The following is a 27,155-nucleotide window of genomic DNA, read 5'->3' as shown; positions in this document are numbered from 1 at the left end:
AGCATCAGAAAGGTTGAGGACTGCTGTTGTAGGGGAAGGTGCCTTTCATGGGCTTTGAAAGACAGAAATTCATTAAGGTAAAATATTATAGTCAGAGGAGGATAGCAGAGGAAGTCTCATAGGTGTTATGATGCGTAGATAAAGGAGAATGGTTACCTGTGGTCCACAAGTGTCTTCCCAAGCGCTATGTAGAGGGCAGATGCTACAACTAAAGGAACTTAGATTTGGTTTTTATAGAGAGATGAGAAACTGTTAAGTTTAGAGACCTGGTGTGAGGAAGTATGTGTTAGATTAACTTTTCTAATATTTTAACTTACTGGCTGATACAGAGCTGATAATAAACATTTGCTGGAAATACTGTTCTAGGAATATGTCACAGGAGAGGTGGGAGGGAGAGAGAGGCCAGAGGCATGTCACTAAGATGTCCTCAAAGCACTATGAGATGAATCACACCTGTCTAAAGGGAGTGATAAAAGCAGAGATTTGAAAAGTCCAGTGAGAAATGGATAAAGTGGCCAAAGAGGGGAATCTGAATACTACTTAGATCTCAGAGCCGAATTTGTGGTAGAAATTGGAAGCAGGCTTAGAAGGATTTCAGTTTGTGGTTTGGAAGGTGTCAATTGACACCTAGGAAGTGTATTTATAGATTTGGATGGAGGTACATATTGGAAGCCACTTGCTAGAGAGACAAGCTTTAAGAATGAAACTGGGACCCATTCAAAGAGAAGACAGATGCGGAGGGATACAGGAACAAGCTCTGTGATAGAGGAGGATGAGAAACACCGGTGCACAGTTGCTGGGCTTCACAGGCTCACACCGAATATCTTCAAGGTGCAGTCGTCCCTGGGAGACTTCAGGGATACACCCATGCACCCAGTAGTTGGCAGAAGGCAAGATGCCATCCAGCTCTGCTTCCAGACATGTCCTTCCAATCTCTGTGCAAGCACGAACAGGAGACCTCGAATGGACAGAGACAGATGGGGTGCAGCCTTGCAGAAAAGGTGTGGAGTGGGTTACAAAAAACCCCGCCATCTATTTAAAGGGATAGGATAGGGTGTGTTATCTTTAGTACCTGTTCATATTCCCCAACTCCCTTCCTTGCTTTTGTTGTTGTTGTTAGGTTGGTTATTTTTGTTTTCCTATTTTCAGGTTTGGAGATGTTTCCTTGCAAGAAAGTATTAATCAAGAAAACTTTGAACTTGTTCAAGAATATTATTCGATATTTACGGAAAAGATGCCACCTGATTGTAAGTATATACGCATTGTAGAAAGATTAACAGTCGTTGGCTAATTAACTGTTTTAAGAGGAGCTGGAGACAAGGGCCGTGACTAAAGTGGCATGGAGTAGGGATTCATGGTGATATTGAGATTTTGTAAAGGAAAGGGATGATTACCTAGGGGGTGTGGCATGATTACCCAGGGGTGTGGCCAAAGTCTGCTTCATTGCCTTGGTTGCTGTTGCCTGGTGTTCGTGCTGGGACACTAAATGCAGTACCAGCAGAAAATGCCAAGATCTAGAAATATGGGAGTTATAATTAGAAATCTCAATTGAGTACACAGGAATTCCATATAATCTTTGACACTTAAATACCTTGACTGTTTATGTTTAATGTTTTAGACATGAGATATGGCGCATGAATATAAAGAGGAAGTCAGGTGGAGTACATGTTCTCCAGAATAGTGATTAGTTTATAAATCCAGGGACAGATTCCTTGTTTTATGTGCAGTTTTTAGACGTCTAAGCTGATAGGCATGTTTTAAACTTTGGAATTGTCTTCTCTATTATTCATTTCTGTGGCTCTTTCCCCCACTGAGCCCTTGAGTATTTGGATTTATAGACTGATCGTCTATCTCTAGTATAATCTGTTCAGATACGTGTACTGATAAAAAACTAAGTTTAAACAAATATGAAACATTAAATTTACAACAAAAGCCACAATTAAAGTACAATTGCTATCAAATCACAAGCAGTTTGTTCATTGGTCTGTATCTGATTATGCTGGGAGTTTCTTATGCAGCAGTACGTTCAGATCTTTCTAGAACCCAGTAAGTATTGTTTCATGACACTACAGCAACCTGTGTATTCATATGCATATAGATAGCAAAGTTCACTTCCTAGTATTTACATTATGATTTTTATGTTATTATATCCCACATAAAATATTATTTTTGCCAAAAATTAAATTCTTCAGATGTGGTTTCTTAAGCATCCCGCATACTTGGAATTATACACCTGTTAATTTCACTAGGGCTGCTAATATGTATATATCAAACTACTTTTCTTTATTGATTAATGAAATTTACCGAGACTTAGACATGGGTCACTAGTTGCTCCGAGGCTTTGTTTTTCTTATTCTAAAATAATCTCAGAATTTCCTTTCACTTACATTGTGATTTCTGTCTACATTGATTTCTGAAAACTACATATGGCACCCAGCCTGAGAGCATCAGCATACCTGGGTACCCATCAGCAAAGCAGGCCGCCAGCTCCTTTCCAGACTCCTTCAGCCTCCCGGAGCCCATGCTTCCAAGTGATGTCTGGTCCTTAGCAGTGTTTCAGAGCTATTAGTATGCCATCTTTATTCAAAGGGTAAATTCAAAGTACGTTGCTGCAAACTGTGAAGGGTTTTATTATGCCAGAAACAACCGTATCACCTTAAAAGGACATAAGGAAAAGTACTTATAAGTATTACCTAGTGTATGAAATATAAAATATTTATATACTAAGTAATTTAAACTATTCAAGGGAATAAATGTTTAAAGATTTAAGAACATTAAACTTTCTATATTGCCAATTAAATAGAGTAGCCCCCCTCAATGTCCATGAGGGATTGGTTTCTTGACACCCTACAAATACCTTAAACTAAATCATTTCTACTAATAAAAACCTAGGGCAATCTAAGAAGTATGGAACTGTTCACTATGCTGTATTTTTATTGGGAATAATCACATATACACAAAGACTACATCAGGTTCAGGACAGATGCAGTTTTGTTTCTGAACACTTCTGATCTACGGTCGTTGAATTCATGGATGGTAATCCCATGAGAGGAAAAACTGACTATATGATCAAGTGTCTTTAGAACACGTATACACACACACACACACACACACACACACACACACACACAGAGTTATCCTGATCAGTCTGTATAAGGTATTGTAAGTCTATGTAAATTTTATGTATATGATTTGTATAAGGTATTGTAAGTATAAGGTATTGTAAGCATATGTAAATTTTATGTATATGATTTGAGGGCAGATCACTCTGTATTAGAGAGCCAGTTGAGGCCCCATTCCTGGGGAAGCCAGCAGGAAGTCCTTAGTTGCCTGCAGTTCTTTATCAAGGACTGAAGCAGTGTGACCTTTCCACCTTCCACATTAGCGTGTCTGCTCACGGTGTCTTGTTTAGGCAGCCATGCTGATGAGATTTCATGGGTGTAGTTTCTCTGACATTTCTAGGAGATTAATCCGCCGAGCCAGCTTCCCGTTCTGTTGTTCCCCCTCCTCACGACCTTGTAGTGAGGAAGCCTTGCTGTACATGTCTAATTCGGGGCTGCTCATCAAGTCACTCGTTCGTTCTCTGCACAGTCATCAGCTGCCGTTTTCTGCAATGGCCTCTGTTGCACGAGCCACCCCTTTGATGAGGGGCGAGTCCTATACTTACCCGTGGAAGTCATGGGTATTGGAAGAGAACCTACAACTGCCACTTTCCAAATGCCAGCAAAATTTCTGTTGACATTCTAAATATTAATCCTTATCATCATAAATTGAACCAGTGTAAATTGAGCTGATCACATCTGATGCGTTAAATCATAGTTTGCTTGATTTTCCCTACTTTATTTCTTACATTTTTGAGGCAAAGCTATCAGATTTTCTGCAGAATGGAGTGGTGGTGTCACTGTGGATACACCTGCAGCAAAAGTGCAGCACACATCTGTGTTGTCACGGGAACCTCTGGGGTGCATCCTAGGGAGAGAGGAAACTGCAGCACACATCTGTATAGTCACGGGAACCTCTGGGGGTGACCGAAAGCAGAACTTGGGGAGCATTTCTTTCCAAAATGCAACCAAAGAGCTATGTTAGGAGTATGGAGAGGGACTAAGAATTTAGCTAAAATCGCAAAAACTGGATTTCTGGTAGCTGTGACTGTTCTGAGTCATCTCTTTAATCCAAAAAAATCTATTATTATTTTTACAGTAACATTAAGGAGTTTATATTGAAGGACAGATAATTTATCAAGCCCAATACTTGCCTTTATTAATACACTATGCATAGGTTGTATGTGAAATTTTTAATCCTGTGTTTTAAATGACTTACAAATGAAATGCTTGGATTCTACGTGTTTTCTAAGCAAAAATCACCTCTTCCCCGAGGATGTCATTAATCTTAGTGGATATCCTCTACTTTTGTTCCATCAGGGTGATGAGGAGTCTTCCCTAGGCTATCTGTTCACTCAGTGTCAGGTAGCGGTTAACTTTTCTTCTACTCAGATAGGAAAATGTGGGAGCAAGTATAATCTCCCCCAAATATTCACTAATTCCGTGGTATGTGTAGGCTCAGTGGTTAGTCTCAATTCAGCAATCTATGAAAATGTTGTTTTCCTTTAATAGCTGCTATGAATGTTGCTGGGCATTTAGCCTTTAGCTGTTAGTAAACAGGAGTGTGATGTTGAATAAAAGTGGCCCATCAGCCTTGACCTTGTCCTTCTGAGATGCGTGGTACAGTCTAGTTTAAAAATCTCACTGCCCATGGAATAAGTATTCATTTGAATTCATTTAGGATCCTATACTCTCATATTCCCTCAGCTGAAAAAAAAGCCATTATTGGAAGGTTTAGTGGGCAGAGGGCTCTCCACAGTGAGCAGCCATTCTCCCGTCAGTCTTTGCCCAAGGTTGGTTTGAAGCAGCTACTGTGTATCAGAAATGAAGGCCCGGCTGGGCAGTGGTGGCACACGCCTTTAATCCCAGCACTTGGGAGGCAGAGGCAGGCGGATCTCTGGGAGTTCGAGGCCAGCCTGGTCTACAAGAGCTAGTTCCAGGACAGGCACCAAAGCCACAGAGAGACCCTGTCTCGAAAAACCAAAAAAAAAAAAAAAAAAAAAAAAAAGAAAAGAAAAAAGAAATGAAGGCCCAGGGTCTACATGTCTCCAGCCGGCTGTTGTGGGCTCTTCCTCCTGCTTTTCTTTGTACAGTGTTTCTGGTTTCAGGGGTTTGTGTTTTTAGCTAAGACACCATAGTAAATCTTCTGGAGCTGTTTCCTCCGAGGCCCTCTCTGTGCTAGTCGCCTGCACCTATGATCACCTGAGGCAATTCCAGTAGGCAGGGTCAGCACCTCACTAGTCTGATCCTTGAACAGGGTTTGTTGCTGTTTCTTTTCCTGACTCCTCGGGTCCTAAGGCTTAACTTTTGCATTCAGAATAAAGTCGAAAAAAAGGTTCTCTAACTCACCAGCTGGCGCAACTGTATTCTTTTAAACACTGCTTGGCCCATTAGCTCTAGCCTCTTATTGGCTAACTCTCACATCTTGATTAACCCATTTCTATTAATCTGTGTAGCACCATGAGGTGGTGGCTTACCAGGAGGATTCTTAACCTGCGTCCATCTCTTCAGCCCACAATGCTTTGCATATTTTAACATTGCCACCAGCCATTTAAGATTTGGCTGGCTTTTTAAACTTGTGGCAAATATTTTTCATAAAGCCAAACGCTATATTATTTTTGAAAAATAGCTATGTGATAATACTTTCCTGAATAGAATCGTTGGCTTTTGTTCTAGAAAGGAATGAAAAGAGCAGAGCGACAGGTGATCATCGGGACTGGATTCCAAGGAAAGCAGCCCTGCAAGGGATGCTATGAATATCACTGAGGGTGACTGCCGATGAGGGGGATGATGTGACCCGTCCTGTAAAGACAAAACATTCAGTCTTAGGTTTGAAAAGCTACTTCAGCAAGCCACAGTTGTCCTCACTGCCACAGGGTCACCCACTCATTAGAGAGCATAGTGGAACTCGGGTTCTCCATATGGCTGGTGGACATGTCAGAGAAGATCATGTCACACTTAAGTATCAGTAAAGATGGTAGCCACATACACGTGTGTGTCCTTCAGTTACTGGTGATTCTACAAGCTCTGTCTCAGACAGGAATACACAATGGAATTGATAGTGACAAGGGACAGCTTGCTTACCTGAGCCACAAAGACTGCCAGTGTTCCACAACACAAGGGCAGCATGAGTACTGATTGACCATCCATGTGACACATGCGTGATGCCACATCAGGACCACATAGCCATGAACATGAGTGTGCTGCAGTCACAGCTATTTGGCCATGCTTTGCAGCCTCAGAAATTGATGTTAATCCTGACATACTCTAAGGTATCATTGCATTTATAGCTCTGTGCTGGAGATTCCTGGTCACCCACACTTCCCTGGGCTCTGGAAATGACCTGTGTTTGTGGAATGGAGACTGAAGTGAGGCCATTATACTACAGAGTGCAGCACGCACGCGAGCGCGCACACACACACACACACACACACACCCCTGGCCTGTGTAGTAACTCTAGATTTTCTTGAACCCTTCATATTTATACACATTTGCTTCCTCTGGGTCCTCGCAAGAACTTTTTGAGAGAATACCACACATGTGCAAAGGTTTGGGGCTCTCTTGTCCAAGGTTCAACTATGAGCAAGTGAAACCGCTATTAGGCTCACCTCCCTCATAATGTCTCTTTCCTAAACACCTATTTTGTATTTACTTGCTTTTCATTGTTTCCAAGTCTTAGAAGGAGGCTAGACTGTGCATAAGAGATTGCCTGAAGACTTGATTAAGTCAGAGAGAACATGTAAGGCAGAAAGGATATACTGCAGACAGTTATCCTGTGGTAAAACAGAGAATACCATGTTCTGGCTACCTGTGTTCCTTAGCCCCCAAGGCAAAAAGGACATAAATTCTGTGAATCTTAAGATTTCAGTAATAGCTAACAGTCCATGTCCTAGAGGAGCCTTTCTAGATAGATTTGTGGGTAAATGTACACTGTTTTTTTTTTATTTGAGCATTGGGAAACCATTAACGCATATAATTTACCGTTAGCATATTACAAAAATAAGTGCTCCTCAAGACATCACTTAAGAATTACTAATGTAGGGCTGGGCGGTGGTGGCGCACGCCTTTAATCCCAGCACTTGGGAGGCAGAGGCAGGTGGATCTCTGTGAGTTCGAGACCAGCCTGGTCTACAAGAGCTAGTTCCAGGACAGGCTCCAAAACCACAGAGAAACCCTGTCTCGAAAAACCAAAAAAAAAAAGAAAAAGAATTACTAATGTAGGCCAACCTTATTATTTGTTAGGAAGGACTTGGTTTCCACCCTGGGTTCTGTGAGGTTCACACATCTGGATAGTGGAACAACAGGGATCAGTTCTACATATGATGGCTGCAGCAGGGTGCTTTCTTCACTATTAAACCAGCTCCCAGTGCTGTCGAGAACCTTGTGGTCAGAACTTCAAAGATAGACTCTAAGGTATCTATGCATTTATAGCTCTGTGCTGGAGATTCCTTTTACATTTGATGTATTTGTAACTGGGAGTTTGTTCTCAGTTCAGTTCCAATACACCTCGGTGACTTTCTTGATAGGAAAAGCCACTAAACATGATCACCTGAGCTTGATCTCTGGAATCTCCAATGTAGGAGGAGAGAACCAACTTCTGTAAGTTATCCTCTGGCTTCCACATATACACACCCATACACACACACACACACACACACATCCATACACACACACATACTATTAGTAGTATTCAGTATTTATTTTCTCAATATATAAAAAATCAGAGATAGAGATACTTAATTGTCATTAAATTATAGACTACCTAGAAGCATGAAGTACAAACAGCACTGCAAAAGCCAAATGTAGTCGCATAAGCAGGCATTCAGATACCTGCCCAGCCAAACAGAAACTGAACTCCTGTGTCCCCAGTGTTGCTTGTACTCACAGCTTAGATCTGTAACTTCTTACTCTTTCCTCTTCTGCTCTGCTATGTGCAGGTACATAGGGATGTGTCGGACCTTCCTCCATCCTTACAGAGATGTGTCTGACCTTCCGTTATCCTTACAAGGAGATTCTTGACCTTCCTTTATCCTTACAGGGAGATTCCTGACCTTCTGTTATCCTTACAGGGAGATGCCTGACTTTCCATTATCCTTACAGGGAGATGCCTGACCTTTCTCCATCCTTACAGGGATGTGTCTGACATTCCGTCATCCTTACAAGGAGATGCCTGACCTTCTTCCATCCTTACAGGGAGATGCCTGGCCTTCCTCCATCCTTACAAGGAGATGCCTGACCTTCCTCCATCCTTACAGGGAGATGTCTGATCTTTGCACCATCCTTCCTCTTCTTTCTCGTTTCTTTTTACTGGGTTTCCAAACGTAAGAAGTTCCAACATGCATTTCACATTCTGCCATGCATTGCATTTGGATGACCTCCCACTACGTTAGTCTCTTCAGCCAGCATGAAATGGCTTAGGATAAAAAGATGGGAATTCAGTTGAAAGCCCACTTAGATATGTCTGTAGCTATTTGGAGCACTTATATTTCACTGGCAGCCAAAGGAGGGTAATTAACACACATACACTTTGTGCTTTAAAGTGCATCCCCCCATTATCTCTCTAGGGAGGGAAGTTAATATTTCCACTGTCAGTTTCTATGACAAAAAGACATCCTACTGCACGTGGAAAGGCTAGAGAGATGCATGGGAGACCAGTCGCTGTGCATTCTGGGATTCTTAGGGAATTATATTTCTGCAGGGTTCTAACAAGTCAACTTACCCTTCCGTTGCAGGAACTGTGAATTATTTCTGTCGTTTGAAACAATTTACAACATTCTTTCTGTGGAAAACCCTTTGTTTCTCTGTGTATACTTCTTAAGGGCTGTATTAACTTTAACTACTGTTTCAACTGATTGCCCATTCTCTGATAAATTTTCAAAAATAATTACCTTTCTTTTTGGAATATCTATATGAGTTTCTAATAAAATCACCCTAAAGGTAATTCTTTTGGTCTTATAGTAAGAAGTAGGTTAACATTATTATCTTAATTTATAAGATATACATTTAGAATATAAGTATCTGGATTTGACCTCGATTAATTCCTGCATCTCCAGTGGCCCAGTTTCATTTGATATCATATCCAGTAAACAGAACATCTGTCGAGGGTGACTAAAATTTAATTTGAACTTCTAATTTAAAATAAAAGCAAGGAGGCTAGAGAGATAGCTTGACCTCTTTGCTTTCCAGGGGTCTCCTCAATACTCACAGGCCACTTCCAAGGCATCTGTAACTCCAGTTCCAACGTGTGCTCCTGCCTTAGAGGGTACAGGCATGTCCATGGTGCAGAGACTACATTCAGGCAAAACACTAATACCTGTAAGGAAATGAATAAATAAATAAACAAATAAATCTCACAGAGGGCACTGATGCTAACTTAGAATTTGACCTTTCACATAGCTTTATACTCTAAATCCCTCCATGTTTAATATGAACAGCCACTCTTTAATTTTCATGCCACATCCTGTCAACCCACAAAGAGGGGCTTTCTGTGTTCAATCCATCTTTTCGCCCAATTTATATCCTCATTTCCCCTCCCAGTTGTGTATCAGAAATCTCTAGAAACGTGGGAATGGCCTTGGGAGAGCAGGACAAAGAGGACTGAAAGTAAAGTAGTACAGGCTGGTCAAAATGAGCAGTCTGTGAATGCCAATTAACACTCGGTGCTGTCTTGATGAACTGGAAATATGGGTGTCTGCAGGACTGAAGGTGCTGCAGAAGGGGAATAAAATGCACCTTTCATGTGCTTATTTGTTCAGTGCTTCCCTTTTCATTTTGGAAACTTTCCGTGCACTTTTTCCATTCCATGATTATCTTCCTATGTTTGACTTCATCCAAACCTTCCCCGATGCCTCTGTGACCTCTGTGGGATGACATGCTAAGATATCACCTGCTTCCAAGGTCCTGATGGGATGAGAAAGGGGCTGTCGGGAGAATCAGTGCCTTCTGTGTCAGCAGAAAGGAGGGGTAAAGAAGATGGAAGGAGAAGGCCTGACCTTTGCCTCTCTGTGCTGCCATCTGACCTTCCTCTGTGGTAGCAACCAGCTGGTAGACATAGTAATTATCTCCAACACGCAATTCTTCTTTAACTAAGCTTTGAAAACTTCATTCTAGTTCCTATTTTTACTTTCTGCCAACAGGCAAATCCTTTCTCTGTGGTTGTTGGGTAAAATAGGGGACATGGAAGTTGCCCTGCATGGACGGGGTGATCGCCCATCTCCCGTCATGGCTAGGACCTCCTCCACATGAGCACAAGCAAAAGGGATTATCCGTGCACTCAGCACTCAGGTTTGACTCACAGCTCCTGCTCTAGTTATGCACACACGGCCTGTATTAGCAAAGATCTTTTTTTTTGTCCACCTACTTCTTTTGCTGTGGAAAACCATCTCAAGCAGAGCAGGGAGCTCACTTTTAGTGGTTACAGGGCCGCCTAACAAAAAAAGAATCTGTTGGGCCTGCTATAAAATTATCACATTTTGGGATTCTGTAGTCCAGCCACTATCTATTCCTATGAGAATTTTAAAATGAGAAAAGTAGTTAATATGCTATTCTTTCATTTTTTCTGTTTTTTTTCAATACAGGCATAGATACCAATGTGTAATACATAAAAGAGGAATTTCATAAAAACTTTGTACTGTGTCTGAAACACTTTTTAACAATAATTTTGAAGTATTTTCTCTGTTGCTTCTGGTGACAAGTTTTAAACTCATTGAAGAAGAAACTCTGAAAAATGTGTAGGTCAAAAATGTTCATCTGTAAACAGGTTGGAATTCTGGTTTCTGATTTCTTATATCGCCTGCTTCATTGATGAGAGTGTGCTGGTGAGTGATGAGGATTAACTAGTACATGACGAGAGTGTGCCGGTGAGTGATGAGGATTAACTAGTGTATGATGAGAGTATGCCGGTGAGTGATGAGGATAAACTAGTGTATGATGAGAGTGTGCTGGTGAGTGATGAGGATTAACTAGTATAAAATGAGAGTGTGCTGGTGAGTGATGAGGATTAACTAGTGTATGATGAGAGTGTGCCGGTGAGTGATGAGGATTAACTAGTGCATGATGAGAGTGTGCTGGTGAGTGATGAGGATTAACTAGTGTATGATGAGAGTGTGCTGGTGAGTGATGAGGATTAACTAGTGTATGATGAGAGTGTGCTGGTGAGTGATGAGGATTAACTAGTGCATGATGAGAGTGTGCTGGTGAGTGATGAGGATTAACTAGTATAAAATGAGAGTGTGCTGGTGAGTGATGAGGATTAGATAGTGCATGATGAGAGTGTGCTGGTGAGTGATGAGGATTAACTAGTCTATGATGAGAGTATGCTGGTGAGTGATGAGGATTAACTAGTGCATGATGAGATGTGCTGGTGAGTGATGAGGATTAACTAGTGTATGATGAGAGTGTGCTGGTGAGTGATGAGGATTAACTAGTGTATGATGAGAGTGTGCTGGTGAATGATGAGGATTAACTAGTCTATGATGAGAGTATGCTGGTGAGTGATGAGGATAAACTAGTTAAAGCTGGTTTTAGTGCAGCACTGTCTTTTTATGCTGTTCATGATTCTGTAGCCTCCAAACTAATGTAATTTATAATTGTAAGATAGCGCAATGGCTCTTCCCCAGTTGTGACTGTCTGCTTGCTAACACAGTCAGCTATAACTGTTCAGAGTTAATTAGATTCATATGTCAGAGTATAGAGCTAACCAGAGAGCACTGGGAAGACACTGTCCTCTTGTTGCTTGATCCCTTCTAAGTAGTTTCCTCTATATTGCCACGTAACAAGCTATCTCAAGCTTCTTTACACATTATGGAATCAGTTAACTTCAGCTCACAGAGCTGCTGAGTTTGAGTCTGATGAGGAAAGTAGGGCACTTTCTCCTTTCTCTTATATCCGTGACTCGGGGTAGAAGGGAGAGTGGTCAGGAATCTTTCCAGGATGTGGAGGCTGGAGTCATCCAGAGGGCTTGATATTCATGCTTGTGCTAGCGTGACGCAATGCTCGGTCACCTAAATGTGACTTCCCCGTGGCATGAGCATCTCCTAGTTTATATTAGATTATTCCTTACAGTAGCTATCTAGAAAGGGAGACATCACACAGTAAAGTTCAAAGAGAAAAATCTGATAGGAGTTACATAATCACTTAAAATCTGACCTTGGAAAATACCACTATTTGTGTCTTGTTCATTAGTCAAGATAGTCACAGTTCTACCCAAATTAAGGTGAGAGGACATAGACTCCAGCTTCCCAAGAGCAGTATGCCAAAGAATAGAGGCACAATGGTTTAAAACCATCATCACAAGTTTAGCTGATTGGATGCTATCTGGAGATAACCTTATTGTCTGTCCCAATTTATAATAACTGCACATTTTTATAAAGTGGCTGGTTAGTGTTAAAAACACATACATCACCATTTATTTACCTTAAATGTCTTTGGTGGCAAGGAACAGAAACCTTGACTCAAACTATTAAAACAAAAAAAGTATTCATTGATTAATGTTCCTGAAAAATTCAGCCGTAAGGCAGGCTTCAAATTAGGGTTGTTTTAGTTACTCAGAAGCACAAAAGAAAAAACTTTGCCTCCACTTAATTTCTGTGTTCCTCTTGTGCACTGACACTATTATGCATCTAGTCTCCTCATGACTAAAGATTCTGTCAGCTTGGCACACTCTGGCAGCGTTATGCCATCTGACCAAGAGAAATGAAGTCACTCCCAGAGTTCCTTGGTGTTTTAGCTCAACCCACTGAGAAGCATAATAGTTCCTGTTCACGCACGAGCACTCTGCCATTGATTCTGGTCAGTATTCTGTTTAGAACACTTGCTGCTGAAGGGGCATCATTTGGTGAGCCACAGAAAAGTATAATATGCAACCTTTTGCCTTGCATGTTCTGTTCATTAGGGGTATGGATTCTGTTTGGCTTGATGAAATTGGCGTTCTTAAGAACAACAGATATCTTCGTCTATTTTTAAAGTAGTCACAGAATTGAATACTGTAGGCGGTTCTGCCACAGCTCTTTATCATTTGTATTCTCTACAGCTTGATGACGCATGGCAGGGTGCTTGTACTTGTTTTACAGTTGTGGAAAGGGGCACGGGGACAGCTCATCCTGGACCACACAACAAGCAGGCTGGAACTCGTGCTGAAAGTCATTTCTCTAGAATCACAGCTTTGTTTTCAGAAACTTATGAAAATTTCAAAGACAAAAGTAAAAAGAAAAAATAAAGGGAAGATTTAGAGATTTGGAATCTATAACCTAGCATAAGAATTTTTATAAAAAGCAAATATTCACAGATAAAGTAAAAGCCCCTTTTGTGAGCCCTCGCTCGAGCTTTTCCATACATAAGTCTTTCTTCCTTTGTGGAAAGCAACACCTTGATTTTATTATTTTTAATTTTCATGTATATTTTTAACATATGCATATATGTGTGTATACACAGTTTTATACAGCTAAATCATATGATTGTTTTCATTTCTTTTTCTGGCTTAATACCGTTTTTATAATATCCATGTGGAGATGTGCAGCACTGTTTTCTTATTTTATCTGTTAGTATATGTAACAGCATACTGAATTAACACTTATAAGCTTGCCCACTCTGTCGACATTTATGGGTTTTTTTTTATTATTTAACGTGATAAACAATAATTCAATTAGTATTTTGCGACTTTTACCTCCACTTGCTTTCTAAAACCCAATTTAAAAAAACAGTAAAAGAATACATGTGTGGAGGGTGCCCAGAGGTTCAATTGAACTGTCTAAATTTGGTGTTAGGATAATGCATGAACACATGGCCAAAACACAGTGTATTAACTTTATAGACATTTCAGGAAGCATGGTGTAAAGTGAGAGCAAAGCCATGTTTCTCGATGATCATGAATTCAGTTGATATAACTGAACCTCACAAATTAATAAAATAATCATTATTAGTGATAACCCTTTCTGAAATTAGAACTGCTTTTATGTCCTGCATGGATTTTTTATTGGGCTGAAAAAATTGATACCAATGAACATATTGGGTTGAAAAAAATTGCTGTATTTTCGTAATTGTCATTCTAGAGATATAATTGAAGGCATGGAGTATTGGAGGGGAAGGGCACTTTGTAAGGCTCAGGATTTGGTCTCCAGTGTATAAAGAAGAAAGAAGTAGGGAGAGACGAGATACACAGAAAGAGACTGTCGGGGAGTGGAAGGGAGGACAAAAGAAGAGTGAAGAGAACGAGAAGAGAAAAGCCTGGCTTCTTTCTGATGGGGTGCACAAGGGGGCGAGTTTCTAGGAGACACCGTATCTGTGTGCTGTGTTTTAACAATCATTTTGAGATGGGAATGGGTGAAGAATAACTATTTGCTTCACATTTAGAGGTCTGATAGACTGTTCTCAATTGGCTCTCCTTTTTCCAACCCTCCCTCTTACCCCTCCCACTTATTCTATGCTCCCCACTCCCTCTCAACTTCAAGACCTTTTTTGAACACTCCACCCCCCCCCCAAACACACACACACACACTACTGAGTCAGTTGGTATTGCCTCTATATACATTAGTTTAAGAGCTGACTCTGTGAGGAGGTCATTCCCCAGAGGAAAGAAAAAAAAAAGCCCCTGTCTCAGCGGCCATTGGTTGCCTATAGCTCTTCATCTCTGGCAGCGCCGGGTAAGTTTCCCCCACCAATGTTGCCATGTCAGTTGGGGTGGGCATGATGCTCGTCTTGTTTAGGTTACCATATTTTTAAGATTTCATGTGTTCCCCGGGTGGTCTTCAGGCTTCCACCATCTTCTACAAACTCTTTTCTAATGCTCAGAACCCAAGACCCTATGTCAACACTGAAAAAGAATTACTTTAGTAAAGATAACCTGAACACGTTGGTCTGTTGTAAAAACGACAGAGCTGTTTGTGAAATCCCAACTAACCGTGCAAACACAATAGGATGAGGGAAATTCTGGAGCAGGAGCTCACACTAGTCTGTAAGCTTCTGAACTCTGTGGTAGGCAGTGTTAGTTTGCTGTCTGAAAATGATTCACCTAACAAACCTACCAAGAGAACACCTTTGCATTGGCCATCCCAGGCCTCGACTGCTAAAGCAAGTCAGACCGTCATGACCGGAATTCATGGCAGCAAAAAATTGTGCTCTGGCCAGGAAGCAAAGAAAGGAAGAAGAAAAGGCTGGAGTCGTGAAGCCCCAGTGAGAGCCCAACCTGAGCCCCCTAGCAATTTCACCTGCCTACAAGATTTTACTCTTCGGGGCAGCCATGCATTTACCCTGCGGTTTGGGGGGACAACCAACACCCCAGTTGACCAAGCATCTTGTCTTAAGTCAATGTCTGACAGACTTTCATACTCACTCTCTGTCTTGATATTGTATGATTTTGGTGGGTTGCAACTGGAATTTTCTAAATGGGTGAAACACATATATAATGCAGCGTACACACTAGGATTAAAAGTTATTTCACACAAATTTTATTACAAAGAAGACGTGTGTGTGTGTGTGTGTGTGTGTGTATGATATGTAACTTCCATGGGATGGTACATTAATTATTATATTTTATAATTAAAGACTATAATGTAAGAAATAAAATTTAGTGGTTTAATATACATATAATGAAACAATCACCATGGTCACACTATTTAATATATCTATTACTTCAAATAGTCACCACTTTCTTTGTGTGTGAAGAGCTATGAAATACGTAACAAAGTATACATTAATTAACTTTATCTTACCTTAGACTAAATGTATCATTTTACAATGATTCAAAAGTGGTCGGCATATACTTGAGTGAACTGGCTTCAAAAGGATCTTTGTGACCTTGAAGATGTGAGTGACCAGTGGTCTTTGTTTTCTGGCTGAAACCCAGACACTGCATCTGCACAAAACACTGAGCTCAGGAACAGGTAGTGCTGGGGCATTTTGGAGCTCAGGAACAGGTAGTGCTGGGGCATTTTGGAGCTCAAGAACAGGTAGTGCTGGGGCATTTTGGAGCTCAGGACCAGGTAGTGCTGGGGCATGTTGCCCACTGCACACCAGCTTTCACAGACTGGTCCCCATCCCTTTTCTCTATTTTTCTCTTGGCCTCAAATGCTCCTAGAGACCCAGAAGGTTTCTCGTAGGGCCCTCTGCACCAGCCTGTCCTTGTAACCTTGTCCACTCTTCCCATCAGTCCTGGCACCTTTGTTGGTGTGTTATAACCTCAGTACACTTTCTTACACCTCATATGGGCTTGGCCATTGGTTTTCTTATTAGATTACGGAAAGTTTAATATAATAACACATCTTTGTATCACAGGCTTCAGATTCTTTCCCTCCTGTTTGTATTCTATTCTCTCTTGGTCTTCTAGAAGCTTTATTGTCTTACAATAACACATATTTATTTTAAATGATTACAAAGCAATTGAAAAATACATATCATCTTCAAATGATCAGTTAACTTCTGCATAAGTGTTTCTTTCTAATTTGTCAGTCTGAACACAGGTGTCTGACTGATAGTGGCCCTCCTGGCAATGTGGTGTTACCTGGTTTGTTGTTGCTGTTGTTGTTGTTGCTGCTGCTGTTGCTATTGGTTGTTGGTTTGTTTTCTGTCAACATGTTACAAGCTCGAGTCGTTTGAGAAGAGTGCTCCCAATTGAGCAAACATATCTAAAAGTTCATCCTTTTTCTTAATGATTGATGTAGGTAGGCTCAGCTCAATGGGGTGGCAAACCACACTGAGAAGATCTACTAGACAGTATAAGAAAGAAGGCTGAGCAAGCCATAGGAATAAGCCCATGAGCAGTATCCCTCCGGATTCTGTGCTTCAGTTCTTGCCTCCAGCTTCCTATTTTGAGTTCCTGCCCTGACTTCCTTCTGTGGTAGACTATAATGTAGAAGATTTAGCAAAGCAAACTCTTCCCTATGTTGCTTTTAGTAATTGTATTTTATCCCAGCAATAGTAGCTCCAGCTAAGAGAGTGTTTGGGGGTCAGACTTTTTCTTTGAGAATCAGCTTTAGTTCCGTGGTGAAAATTTCACTCTTGAAACTTAGGAAATTTAGTAAAATCATGTGTATATTTCAGACAGATGTTTTACATCTTTTTTCTGTAACATAGGATATATAATGGAAGAATACTCATTTTATTGTGTTCTTGTGATTCCTGAGATGAAATATGACCATTTTCAGTGTGTGTGTGTGTGTGTGTGTGTGTGTGTGTGTGTGTGTGTGTGCATTTGCACCCATTTGTGGCTGTGGGTGTTTATAAATGGCCTGCATAGTTTCCTGAGAAAGTTCCTCTACTCTCTGGTAACTGTGCCAGGGACCACTCCCATATGTCATTTGGCTAATGAAGCATCTGGTAAAAACTTAGAAATTACAAACTCTTATCACTACTAAAGCTAATCTGGGTAAGTTTTATGATTAGGATTGGGAATATCTGCTCAGTGTCTTCCATGTATGTAACTGAATAAACTAGACTTAGACCTTAGGTCTTACTCACCTCCTGGGTTTTAGGCTTAGTCTAAAAGAATTCCTCATGCCTCAGTTTGTGAGCTACCTAGGACCCTTTTCTACTATGCGTTACAGATCCAACACTGTTTCTAAGGAGCATTTTTGTCCCCTTCGTTGGCTCACATCTCATGATGTGTTGGGAACATTTGCTTTATAATTGCCTGTTGCCTTTGGCTTTAGTGTACAATGTAGGCCATTTGCTACCCGGGCTTTAGTTACTAACATGCACACTTCAGAGAAACAGCTCGTCCCTGGTCCTTCTCTAGCTCTCTCCTGCCATTCGACATTGCCTGTGCTGTCCCCTTTCCTGTCATCTGTGCTACTTGACAACAGGGGCTCTTCCTTTTTCTGTAAAAAACGTTTGGTAATACCCAGATATAGTTTTCACTGTCAAATTGGAAAGAGGACTTCTGGTGTCTGAATAGAACGGTTCACAGAAGCATTTGGAAATCCTATATTAGTCAGTAGCTCCTTCCAAAATAAAAAAGAATCTTACCTGATCCAAAACTTCCTGTTCAGAATCTGATTTTGTGTTTACAAATCAAAGTTTCAGATTTCTCTCACCCATGATGTCCAACTTAATGTATAGCCTTGATCCAGGCTAGCTGCTTAGTGGCTAAAGGAGACAGTATCTCAAGATAGCTCCGACTTAAGTGGCAGGAAAGAAAGCCACTCATGAAAAGCATTTTCCTTGTTGTTTCCCTGGCAGTTTGATGTTACCATAGCTGCAGAGAATAGGAGGAGAGGAAACTGAAGCACACGTTCAGATAAAGGACAAAACGGAAGGGATTAATATCATTTCCCTTTCGTACTCTTTCCTCCAAAGGACATTTCTTGTTTTGAAAGTCGCGTTTGCAGAGATGTTGCAAGAAAACTCCATAGGAAGCTGCTTCATGCTGACCCTGTTTCATGGTTTTCTCCTTTTTTTTTTTCTCCTTTAGATATTTCACATTTTCAAGAACAAAATGATTTAAAAGGATTGTTGGACAATCTCCATCAAAATATTCAAGCCAAGAAAAGAAAGAATGTAGAGATCATGTGGCTGGCAGCAACAGTAAGCACGCACGTCCATCTTTTCCCTGCACACCACGAGCAAGCCTTGTCAGGGACATGGTGCAGGGTCTAAGTCTGTACTTTGGTTCCTAGGTTTCATTTTACATTATCCAGTTAACAAGGCATCATTGCTTTGCTGATTATCTTTCCAATAGCGATGGAGAAAGATGAACTCAACATGGAACCTACTCCTTACCAACTTTGGGCTTTCTTGTCATTCTGAGGCCAAAAAGAAGTATCTGTGATTCTCTTGGTATTACATGCTATGGATAATTGTCAGTGTTATATGACAATCCGAATTTTGAACTACCACTATAAGAGATATGTGATTCCAACTGTGGGGTTGCCAGATCCCTGACTTGAGACTCACGGACATATTGTTCAGTTAATGAACTCATAAATGTGTTTGTTAGTTTAGGTATTGGCACAGAATTTATTGATGATTGATTGCCATGAGGTAATGATCTGACTGTGTTTGGTTCTCTCAGTATGAGATCTGCCTGTTTTCCTGCCTCAATTTCTGCATGAATTAGCAAGAGACTCATGCTTGTGTTTAAAAGCTCTTTTCTGGCAACTTGAACCAGAGTTCATATTAAATTTATGAATTTTGTTAAAGTCTCAGATCTCAGGACCTTCCTTTGGGAAAGCATCCCTGCACCAGGAAAGGTGCCCTGGAGACCTCTGTGATGAGTCTATGTTTGAAGCCTTGGCTGTCACTCCCACAACGCAGAGTTCAGGTTCATTAGCCCTGCAGCGCACGTTATTCATGCGCCATCAAAAGCATTTAAATCAGCCTTCCTACTATTACCAATGTTATTAGTCACTGCTGGGCAAAAAGGAAGGGATAATTTACCATGCGACCACATAAAATAATCAACCAAGAAGAAGACAGAGGCAAGCTCCTGCCATGCTTACCTGGTGTGCTTGGGAAGAACATCAGAGGCAACCAAAGCAGGAAACACTACTTTCAGATAGGCCACTTAACACTGCTCACACTCAGCACCACACCAGTTACAGAGTTCTGTGTGTCTTTAGACACCACCATGGTTAGCAACTCCCAAAAATTCACTAGGTTAAGCCTCATGTTATTTTGAATATTTTGCTGAAAGCATAGCATCCAAAAATTCTGATCATATGGATGACCCTCCAATATCTGGGGACTATGTATATATGTGTATATATATATATATATATATATATATATATATATATATATGGCATTACCTTATTGTATACATGAGGTAAAATCACCTGAAAAGATAAAGCAATGATCGTTTTATGAAAACGTGAATGCTTGTCTCCTCTTGGTAACTTCTTTTACCTATATGAATATGTAAGCTCTTCCCACCAATCCTGCTTACTTCTAAAATGTTTTTCTGGTGTTTATACCAACCACATAAGGTTCTTATACAACTCACAGTTGATTGTGTATTCCCTAGCATTGCTGTAAGTTGAAAACGCACTTTCAATATCAGCTTCCAAACCAGAACAACTTAATAACACTCTTAAAATGGAGAAGTCAAGAATCCTTTTTGATGTTACATAAACACTTTTATTTCTGTTTTCTGTTTCCGCTCTTTCTGTCTCCCTAATGAAATATTGCCTTTGTCAGTGCTTCACAGTCTAATGAAAACACAGTTATTTTATTTTTCTTTATTTAATTAAATAATAAAAGGAAAAATTTAAGAAACCAAATGCTGAGTATGTACAAGCAAGCTTCAGCCCACCTCCACTTGGCTTTAAATGCAGGGCATTAAAATCTCAAGCAGGAGAGGTATATGCCAAATTAGCGATATATTTTAAAGACTATTACTTCTTTTAAAAACTATATCTCAAACGTATCCATTAAGGTCTATTTTGTGACTATGAATATAGTCACCATTTGAAAAGGTGAAATACTATTTATTTGAATGAATTAAAATTTTCTAAGTAAAAGGAGATTACATGGTAAAACCATACTCTCGTTTTTCTGTAGCTACTTTTATTGGAAATAGAAGGGAGTAAAAGTCTGAATTAATAGGGACATATAAATCTTAATTTAAGTACCAAAATACAATTAAAATACAGTGAAAAAATCCTCAATAAAAACTGTTTTAATGTTTCTTCTCCAGGCAGGCACTCTGAAGGCCTCGTTGATCACAGATAATAAAGTGGATGGTTATTGAGTCACATTCAACTTATCTTAAAATGAACATTGATTGGCATTGCTGATGCTGCAGTTAATTATTGGTAGCTCATCTTAGAAAGCAGCAAGGGCTAGCAGCAAAGGGCAGAGGGGTCTACATGTCAAACATAAGACAATGAGGAAATGGGTGCTCCTAGGCCAGAGACTCTCGTCTGTCTTATAATGTAAGTCACTGAGAAACACCAGATGCTCGGAAGCTAAAAACTATGTGTTTGAACTTAGGAAGACTTGCATTTCCAGCTTGTTCCTGCTCTGCTGTACACAAGTTACACAGGTTCCAGACGCTTCCGTTTTCCCCACTGTGAAGTGAGGGTAGTCATGGCTTCCACTGGGGTTCATGCTCGGTTTGTTACAAAAGCATATCGATCAGTCATTTATAACCCTGTGCTGTGTGACAATCTGTGTGAAGTAATGGTAGCCAATTTAGTGTCCCTGATATTGACACATGGTCCCTTTATCTATACAGATATTTTGACACATAAATTCAAGTCCAGGCCGGGCGGTGGTGGCGCACGCCTTTAATCCCAGCACTTGGGAGGCAGAGGCAGGCGGATCTCTGTGAGTTCGAGACCAGCCTGGTCTACAAGAGCTAGTTCCAGGACAGGCTCCAAAACCACAGAGAAACCCTGTCTCGAAAAACCAAACCAAAAATAAATAAATAAATAAATAAATAAATAAATAAATTCAAGTCCAGCAAATACTTTGTATTTTTAATAGGTGAGTTTAATATTTTTTACTATTTGAGAATTTTATACCTGCGTACAATGTGTTTTGATCAAATCTACCCCTAATCACTTTCCCTTAATTCCTCCTCGCTACCCTCACCACCACTTTTCCCTCCCAGCGTCATGTGCTGTTTCTGATCCCACTGCTTTGCTCAGTGAATGCCTGCAGAGCCGTCTAGGGAGCACGAGCAGCCTCACATATAAGTAACTATGACGTAAACTGTCCTCCCTCTCCCAACGGTCATCAATGCCAATAGTTCCTCTGCTAGGGCTGGGGCTTCATGAGACCTCCTCATATCAGTGATAAGATTTTCATTGCTTGATCTCAAAAAAGTAGACTTTAGGCAAACATTCAACTGTCTAAGCTAAGAACAACACAGCTTGCGTCATTTTCATCCAAGCTATTGCTTCTGAGCTGTGGGTGGCATTTATGCAAATCAGGTGGCCTCCATGCCTCCTCTGTGGGGTCTGTGGTGTTGATATCCCAGACCTCCTGCTCAAAGAAATAATCAAGTTATAGCCAGCCTTCTACCTCATAAAATGAAAAGGCAGTGTGTGTGATTGTACTGGGTAGACGTAGACGGAACTGCTTGAGTCCTCGTTTCCGTTTGTGTCTTGCAGATTTGTCGCAAACTCAACGGTATCCGCTTCACCTGCTGTAAAAGCGCCAAAGACAGGACCTCCATGTCAGTGACGCTGGAGCAGTGCTCCATCCTGAGGGACGAGCACCAGCTGCACAAAGACTTCTTCATCCGGGCCCTGGACTGTATGAGAAGGTACTGCACATGTCTTAAAATTGCTTTCATGTCAAGGTTACATTGATTAAGTTTTAAAACACATACCTCCTTAGAAGACCAAACATTTAATGATTGCTTTGTATTTCCATATTTAAATTTGGAGCATTCCCTTTACTCATTTTGGGTAATATAAGGAAATACAAGTATGCATAATTTTTCATCTTGAGTTTAATGGCTGTGTGCAGCTAAGAGTACATTTTCGCGACATGTTTGAGTATGTACAAATTAACAACAGGTCAATAGACTGAAATCTCTCCAGACTGAAACTGAGAGATAGTCTACCCATTGCTGGCACAGTCTACACTGGTGACTTTCCCCACGAGAAAGGCAGAGTTACTCTGATACCTCAGAGATCTGATATTGCAACTCTGCTGACATTTAAAATACTGTGCCCCAAGTCATATCTTGATTAATTTCCACAGTAATTAAATCTGAACTTGAAAGAAGCCATAATGGAAAGGAGTTTCATTCCAAATGTTTATCAGCAAGGACATGTGTTAATATAAAAGTGACAGAGATCAGCATAGAAGAGGTTTGTGGGTTCCACTGAGGGCTGCTTCCTGCTACTTCCTGTCTGTCTTACCATTAGCTCTGCTTTCTTTTCGGTTCTGCGTCTCCCAGTGGAGACACAGATGCATGCTTGCATTGCTGCAATGCCTGCATTTTTCACTAACAAGAGGCTTCTGACATCTTCTGTTTTACACCCTTTCTTGTCGCCTGCATTTTCATTGTTCAGTAAAGTTCTGTCATCAAGTTTGAGAACCATTTGAGGATGGTTTAGGAGCCTGGCATGAACATCTCAGCCATGTAAAATTCATTTTATTGCTAGAAATTTCTTTCAAAAATAATCTTTCCGTTTTAGTGGGTAAAATACTGACTGTGATGCTAGACTCTAACTGCAGAAAAGGAGCAGAGATGTCAGTATGGATGCCCAGCTAGGAGGAGTACAGCAAATAGGCCAGGGCCACCACAGGACCAGCGTCACTTAACTATCAGATATCTGGCGGGTGAAATTGGCATTTATTTGTTTAATATTGGAAGAAAGAATCTTTAAATTAGAAAGAAAAATTTTCAAACAGGCAAATGAAAGGCATATGTTCCTATGCATGCTGAATCCTAGGAATGCATGTTTTTATATTATATAGGTTTGCACATAATTGATGTTATATATGAAACTTATTTGCTCATGATGTGACATTTATGGGACTTTGTGATTTAGAATTTTTTCTTATTTTTTTAAAATCAGCTGCTAGAGAGTTAACCTAAAATCAATTATGTCTTTTAAATTTCATGTCTATATTATTCTGATATCTTTTTGTTAATTTTTTGATGCTAACTTTCAAATCAGTAAAATCTATCCCTTAGCGTATATATAAAAGCAGTTATTTTAGAGCGGGAGGGTATCTTTGGAAATGAGTGTAGGTGTACACATAGTTCAAAAACACAAGACATGTTGATTAAAGAAAACATGTAACTGCCTCTGTTTCCCTCTTTGGAATTTGGCTTTGGGAGACAAGCTCATAGGAACATATACTCTATCAGTACAGTACAGGGGTCAGAGGACAGCACGGGAGGTCAGAGGGCAGCACAGGAAGTCAGAGGATGGCATGGGAGGTCAGAGGATGGCACAGGAGGTCAGAGGGCAGCACGGGAGGTCAGAGGATGGCAAAGGAGGTCAGAGGATGGCACAGGAGGTCAGAGGGCAGCACGGGAGGTCAGAGGGCAGGGTTTGGAGTCAGTTGGACTAAGTTACGATTCAGGTTTCATCACACACTACCCAGGAACAAGTTAACCTCAATGCTTCTCTGTGCCTCAGGGAAGTTAGGCAGCCTCTTGGTCCCTCACTTTCCACATCTGTAAATCAACCACAGTAATAGTAAGCACTTCTTGAGAGTGCCTTTGAAAATACAGAGTGATGAGAATAAGGATTAACAGTGTAAGTTATACTTATTAAATAAAAACTAAACATCAAAGCTTATAAAGTTGGCATTCTGATATTACAGTTTAAGTAAAATCTAAGTATAAACTTTGTAGTTTTATGTTTGGAAATATTGGGATTTAGATTTAACTCCAGTACCACATATTAAATCATGTGTTTTACACATTCAGAACAATGAGTCATTAAAAAGGTGTGTGTGTTTACAGATGCTAACTATGGAAGTAAAACATGTATCAAAAGAAGAATTGAACATTGCTGGTGCTTAAAAATCTAGTACAGTGTGTCCTTACAAAGAGTCATGATCTTTGGTCTCATAAGTCATCTTGAAAAATTTCTCCTAACAGTCAATAAACCGGATGCCCAGAGTGTTGGCCGTTGAGCACTCAGGACACATTGGGCCAGCCAGGGATAGGTCTCTAATCACAATCATGTTTGCACTGGTATCCCCTGAAATTAATTGATTATGCATTAACCACTCAACTTCATTAGTTAAAATAGAAATCACACAAAAAATCATGTTCTTTTAGAACTTCAAGGTTATGTACAAAACAAGAGTACTTTGTTCCCATTGGCCTATAAAGAGTCAAATGTAATGGCAGAATTATTTCAACATCTTCTGTCATGTTCATCAGTGTATGTAGACGCTGAGTTCAGTGTCTCACTCATTATAAAATACTATAATATGCAGAGGCATGCAGGTTACAGAACATCAAAGACCCAACAGAGGACACCTGTTCTTCCCACACAGACAGCAGTGTCTCAGGAATAAGAATGTCTCACACTGTTGGTTGATTTTAATTAATCATCAGAACCTTGAAATGGTCATTTTTGGCCATTGAAATAGGTTATCATTCATGGCAATAAAGCCTTTTTCTAACTCTTTGCTCCATGGTCTGTGAAGTCCCATCCTCCAGACATTGACCTTGAATGATATCAGACACCTTCAGAAAGTTATACAATTCCTTACCTTTAGGTCTATAGCTTATCACTGAGCGATCTTAGGTAGGTGTGGAGATCAAAACTATTTAAGAACTTGAACAATATTCTAGAATACCACACTGGATTTAATAATGCCTTAAGGTTTTAGTTAACTTGCTTGTGTGTGTGAGTGTGTGTACATGCAAAAGTGTGCACAAGTGTCTTGGTATATTTGTGGAGGTCAGAGGGAAACTTAAGAGTGGAATCTCTCCTTCTACCGTGTAGGTACTCAAGATCAAACCCTGGTCTTAGGCTTAGCAGAAGCACCTTTACCCCCCTGAGCCTTTCAGTGTTTTAAATTTTATTGTTTGCCTAGTTTTTGCTTTATATATTTTTTTATTTTTTTGCACTTGTAATTTTAATTTATCAACAGTTGCGTCTTATTTGTCTTTGGATCATTCCAGCCACTTTTCGGGCATTTTCAACAGTTTGTCAAAGCTATCCCAGGTTATTTTCTGTGACCTGCAGCTCCCAGTCAGTCACACAGCTGCAAGGGGGGAATGCAATGCCACGTGGTGCTGCATCCCAGCAGGCCAGGGGCATTATCCACTCTATGACTTATTGCATAAGTCATAGTGGTATTCCTGGGACTTGACTGTATTGTTAGTTCATAGTGATTCCTGGGACTTGATTCTGTCACACGCTGAGCTTGGTCTGCATTACTCTCAGTAGTATGTTCATGACATGATGATGTGTTTGATTGATGTGGGAGATTTTCAGATCACCTCTTCATGTGGAAAAGGTAGCAAGAAATCTGGGTGCCTCCTTCTCAGTCAGAATCTCTTTGTGGTGACTGTGTATTACAGACAATGATTAGCATAGCAACCATCACTCCCCATGCCTATTAGAAGATACATAGATCAAATGAACAAAGAGGCAGGAGTTCCAGAAGGCTGGCCACTGGGATGAAGTCAAGAATGAGAGCCACTGAAAGTCTGCCTCCTTTAAATCAGTTTTAATATGAGTTTACTTACTAAGCAATCAATTTGTATCATTTTTCTTGAGCTATGAGATACCTTGTCTAGCCAAAATGTCCCTCATCAAAACTCAGTTTTACAAAATGGTGGATAATTAGTTGGTTAGTTGCTTGTTGATTCTGCAATTTGAGGAGTTTTTTTGGTTTTTTTGTTGTTTTTTGTTTTTTGTTTTTTTTAGAATAGAGTATAGGAATGAGGCTTCTATTTCCAATTCTAGAATATCCATTGTTAGCTAAAAGCTATCTTTTCTTGGTGCATTTTTTTTTTCAGAAATCTAAATTTACATTTGATTAATAGGTATACATATCCAATCTTTAATAGCTCAACAAAATTGACTGGGTTTAAAAGTTCTGTTTTAACATAATGTATTGGGAAGTTTAAAGGCCACTATAGAGTAAATTAAAACAAAATGCCATAGGATAATTATTTCTCTGAGCAAGAACCAAGAGCTTATATGGGTGAACAGTATAAATAACATAGAACAGCATATTTTTCAGTTGTCTGCCCTTTGTTATTCTACCATGGCCCTTGAAATTAAATAGTTGTTAACCCAAGAGCAAGACAGATCAGTGTAAGTTTTGGGATGCAGCCAGTTATCTCCAATAAGACACAGGGCTGTAATGATTCTTTTTTAGTAAAAGACCTTATTAGATTTTATGTAAAGTTTGCTTGTGAGTGTGATGTAAATATGTGAGTGTGTGTTTTTGTGCATGCAGTTGTGTACTAATGTGTGCAGGTACACATGCCTATGTGTCTAAGTACATGAACATGCATGTGAGTGCATGTAGGCCAGAGATTGGTATTAGCTGTCTTCTTCAATTGATTCTCCACCTTATCCTTGGAGACAGGGACTGAACTTGAAGCCTACTAACTGGGTTGACTAGATGGTCAGGACATACCAGGGCTTCACCCATCTCAGTCCCCTGATCCACTAGTGC

At 40.2% G+C, this 27,155-nt stretch overlaps 1 protein-coding gene across 5 annotated transcripts in view; it reads left to right on the top strand.

Annotated features, from left to right (window-relative positions):
* The window catches only part of Inpp4b (inositol polyphosphate-4-phosphatase type II B), a 789,563-nt gene that overhangs the window by 701,042 nt on the left and 61,366 nt on the right, over positions 1-27,155 (top strand). For all 5 annotated transcript variants that reach the window (XM_057753361.1, XM_057753359.1, XM_057753358.1 and 2 more), the window contains 3 exons: positions 1,150-1,247; positions 18,505-18,617; positions 22,148-22,302. In XM_057753361.1, coding sequence (XP_057609344.1) covers positions 1,150-1,247; positions 18,505-18,617; positions 22,148-22,302 — 366 coding nt within the window. The remainder of the gene's footprint in view (positions 1-1,149; positions 1,248-18,504; positions 18,618-22,147; positions 22,303-27,155) is intronic.

The sequence above is a fragment of the Chionomys nivalis genome, chromosome 21 (genome assembly GCF_950005125.1).
Source record: "Chionomys nivalis chromosome 21, mChiNiv1.1, whole genome shotgun sequence".
NCBI lineage: Eukaryota > Metazoa > Chordata > Mammalia > Rodentia > Cricetidae > Chionomys > Chionomys nivalis.
This window is presented reverse-complemented; position numbering and strand designations above follow the sequence as displayed.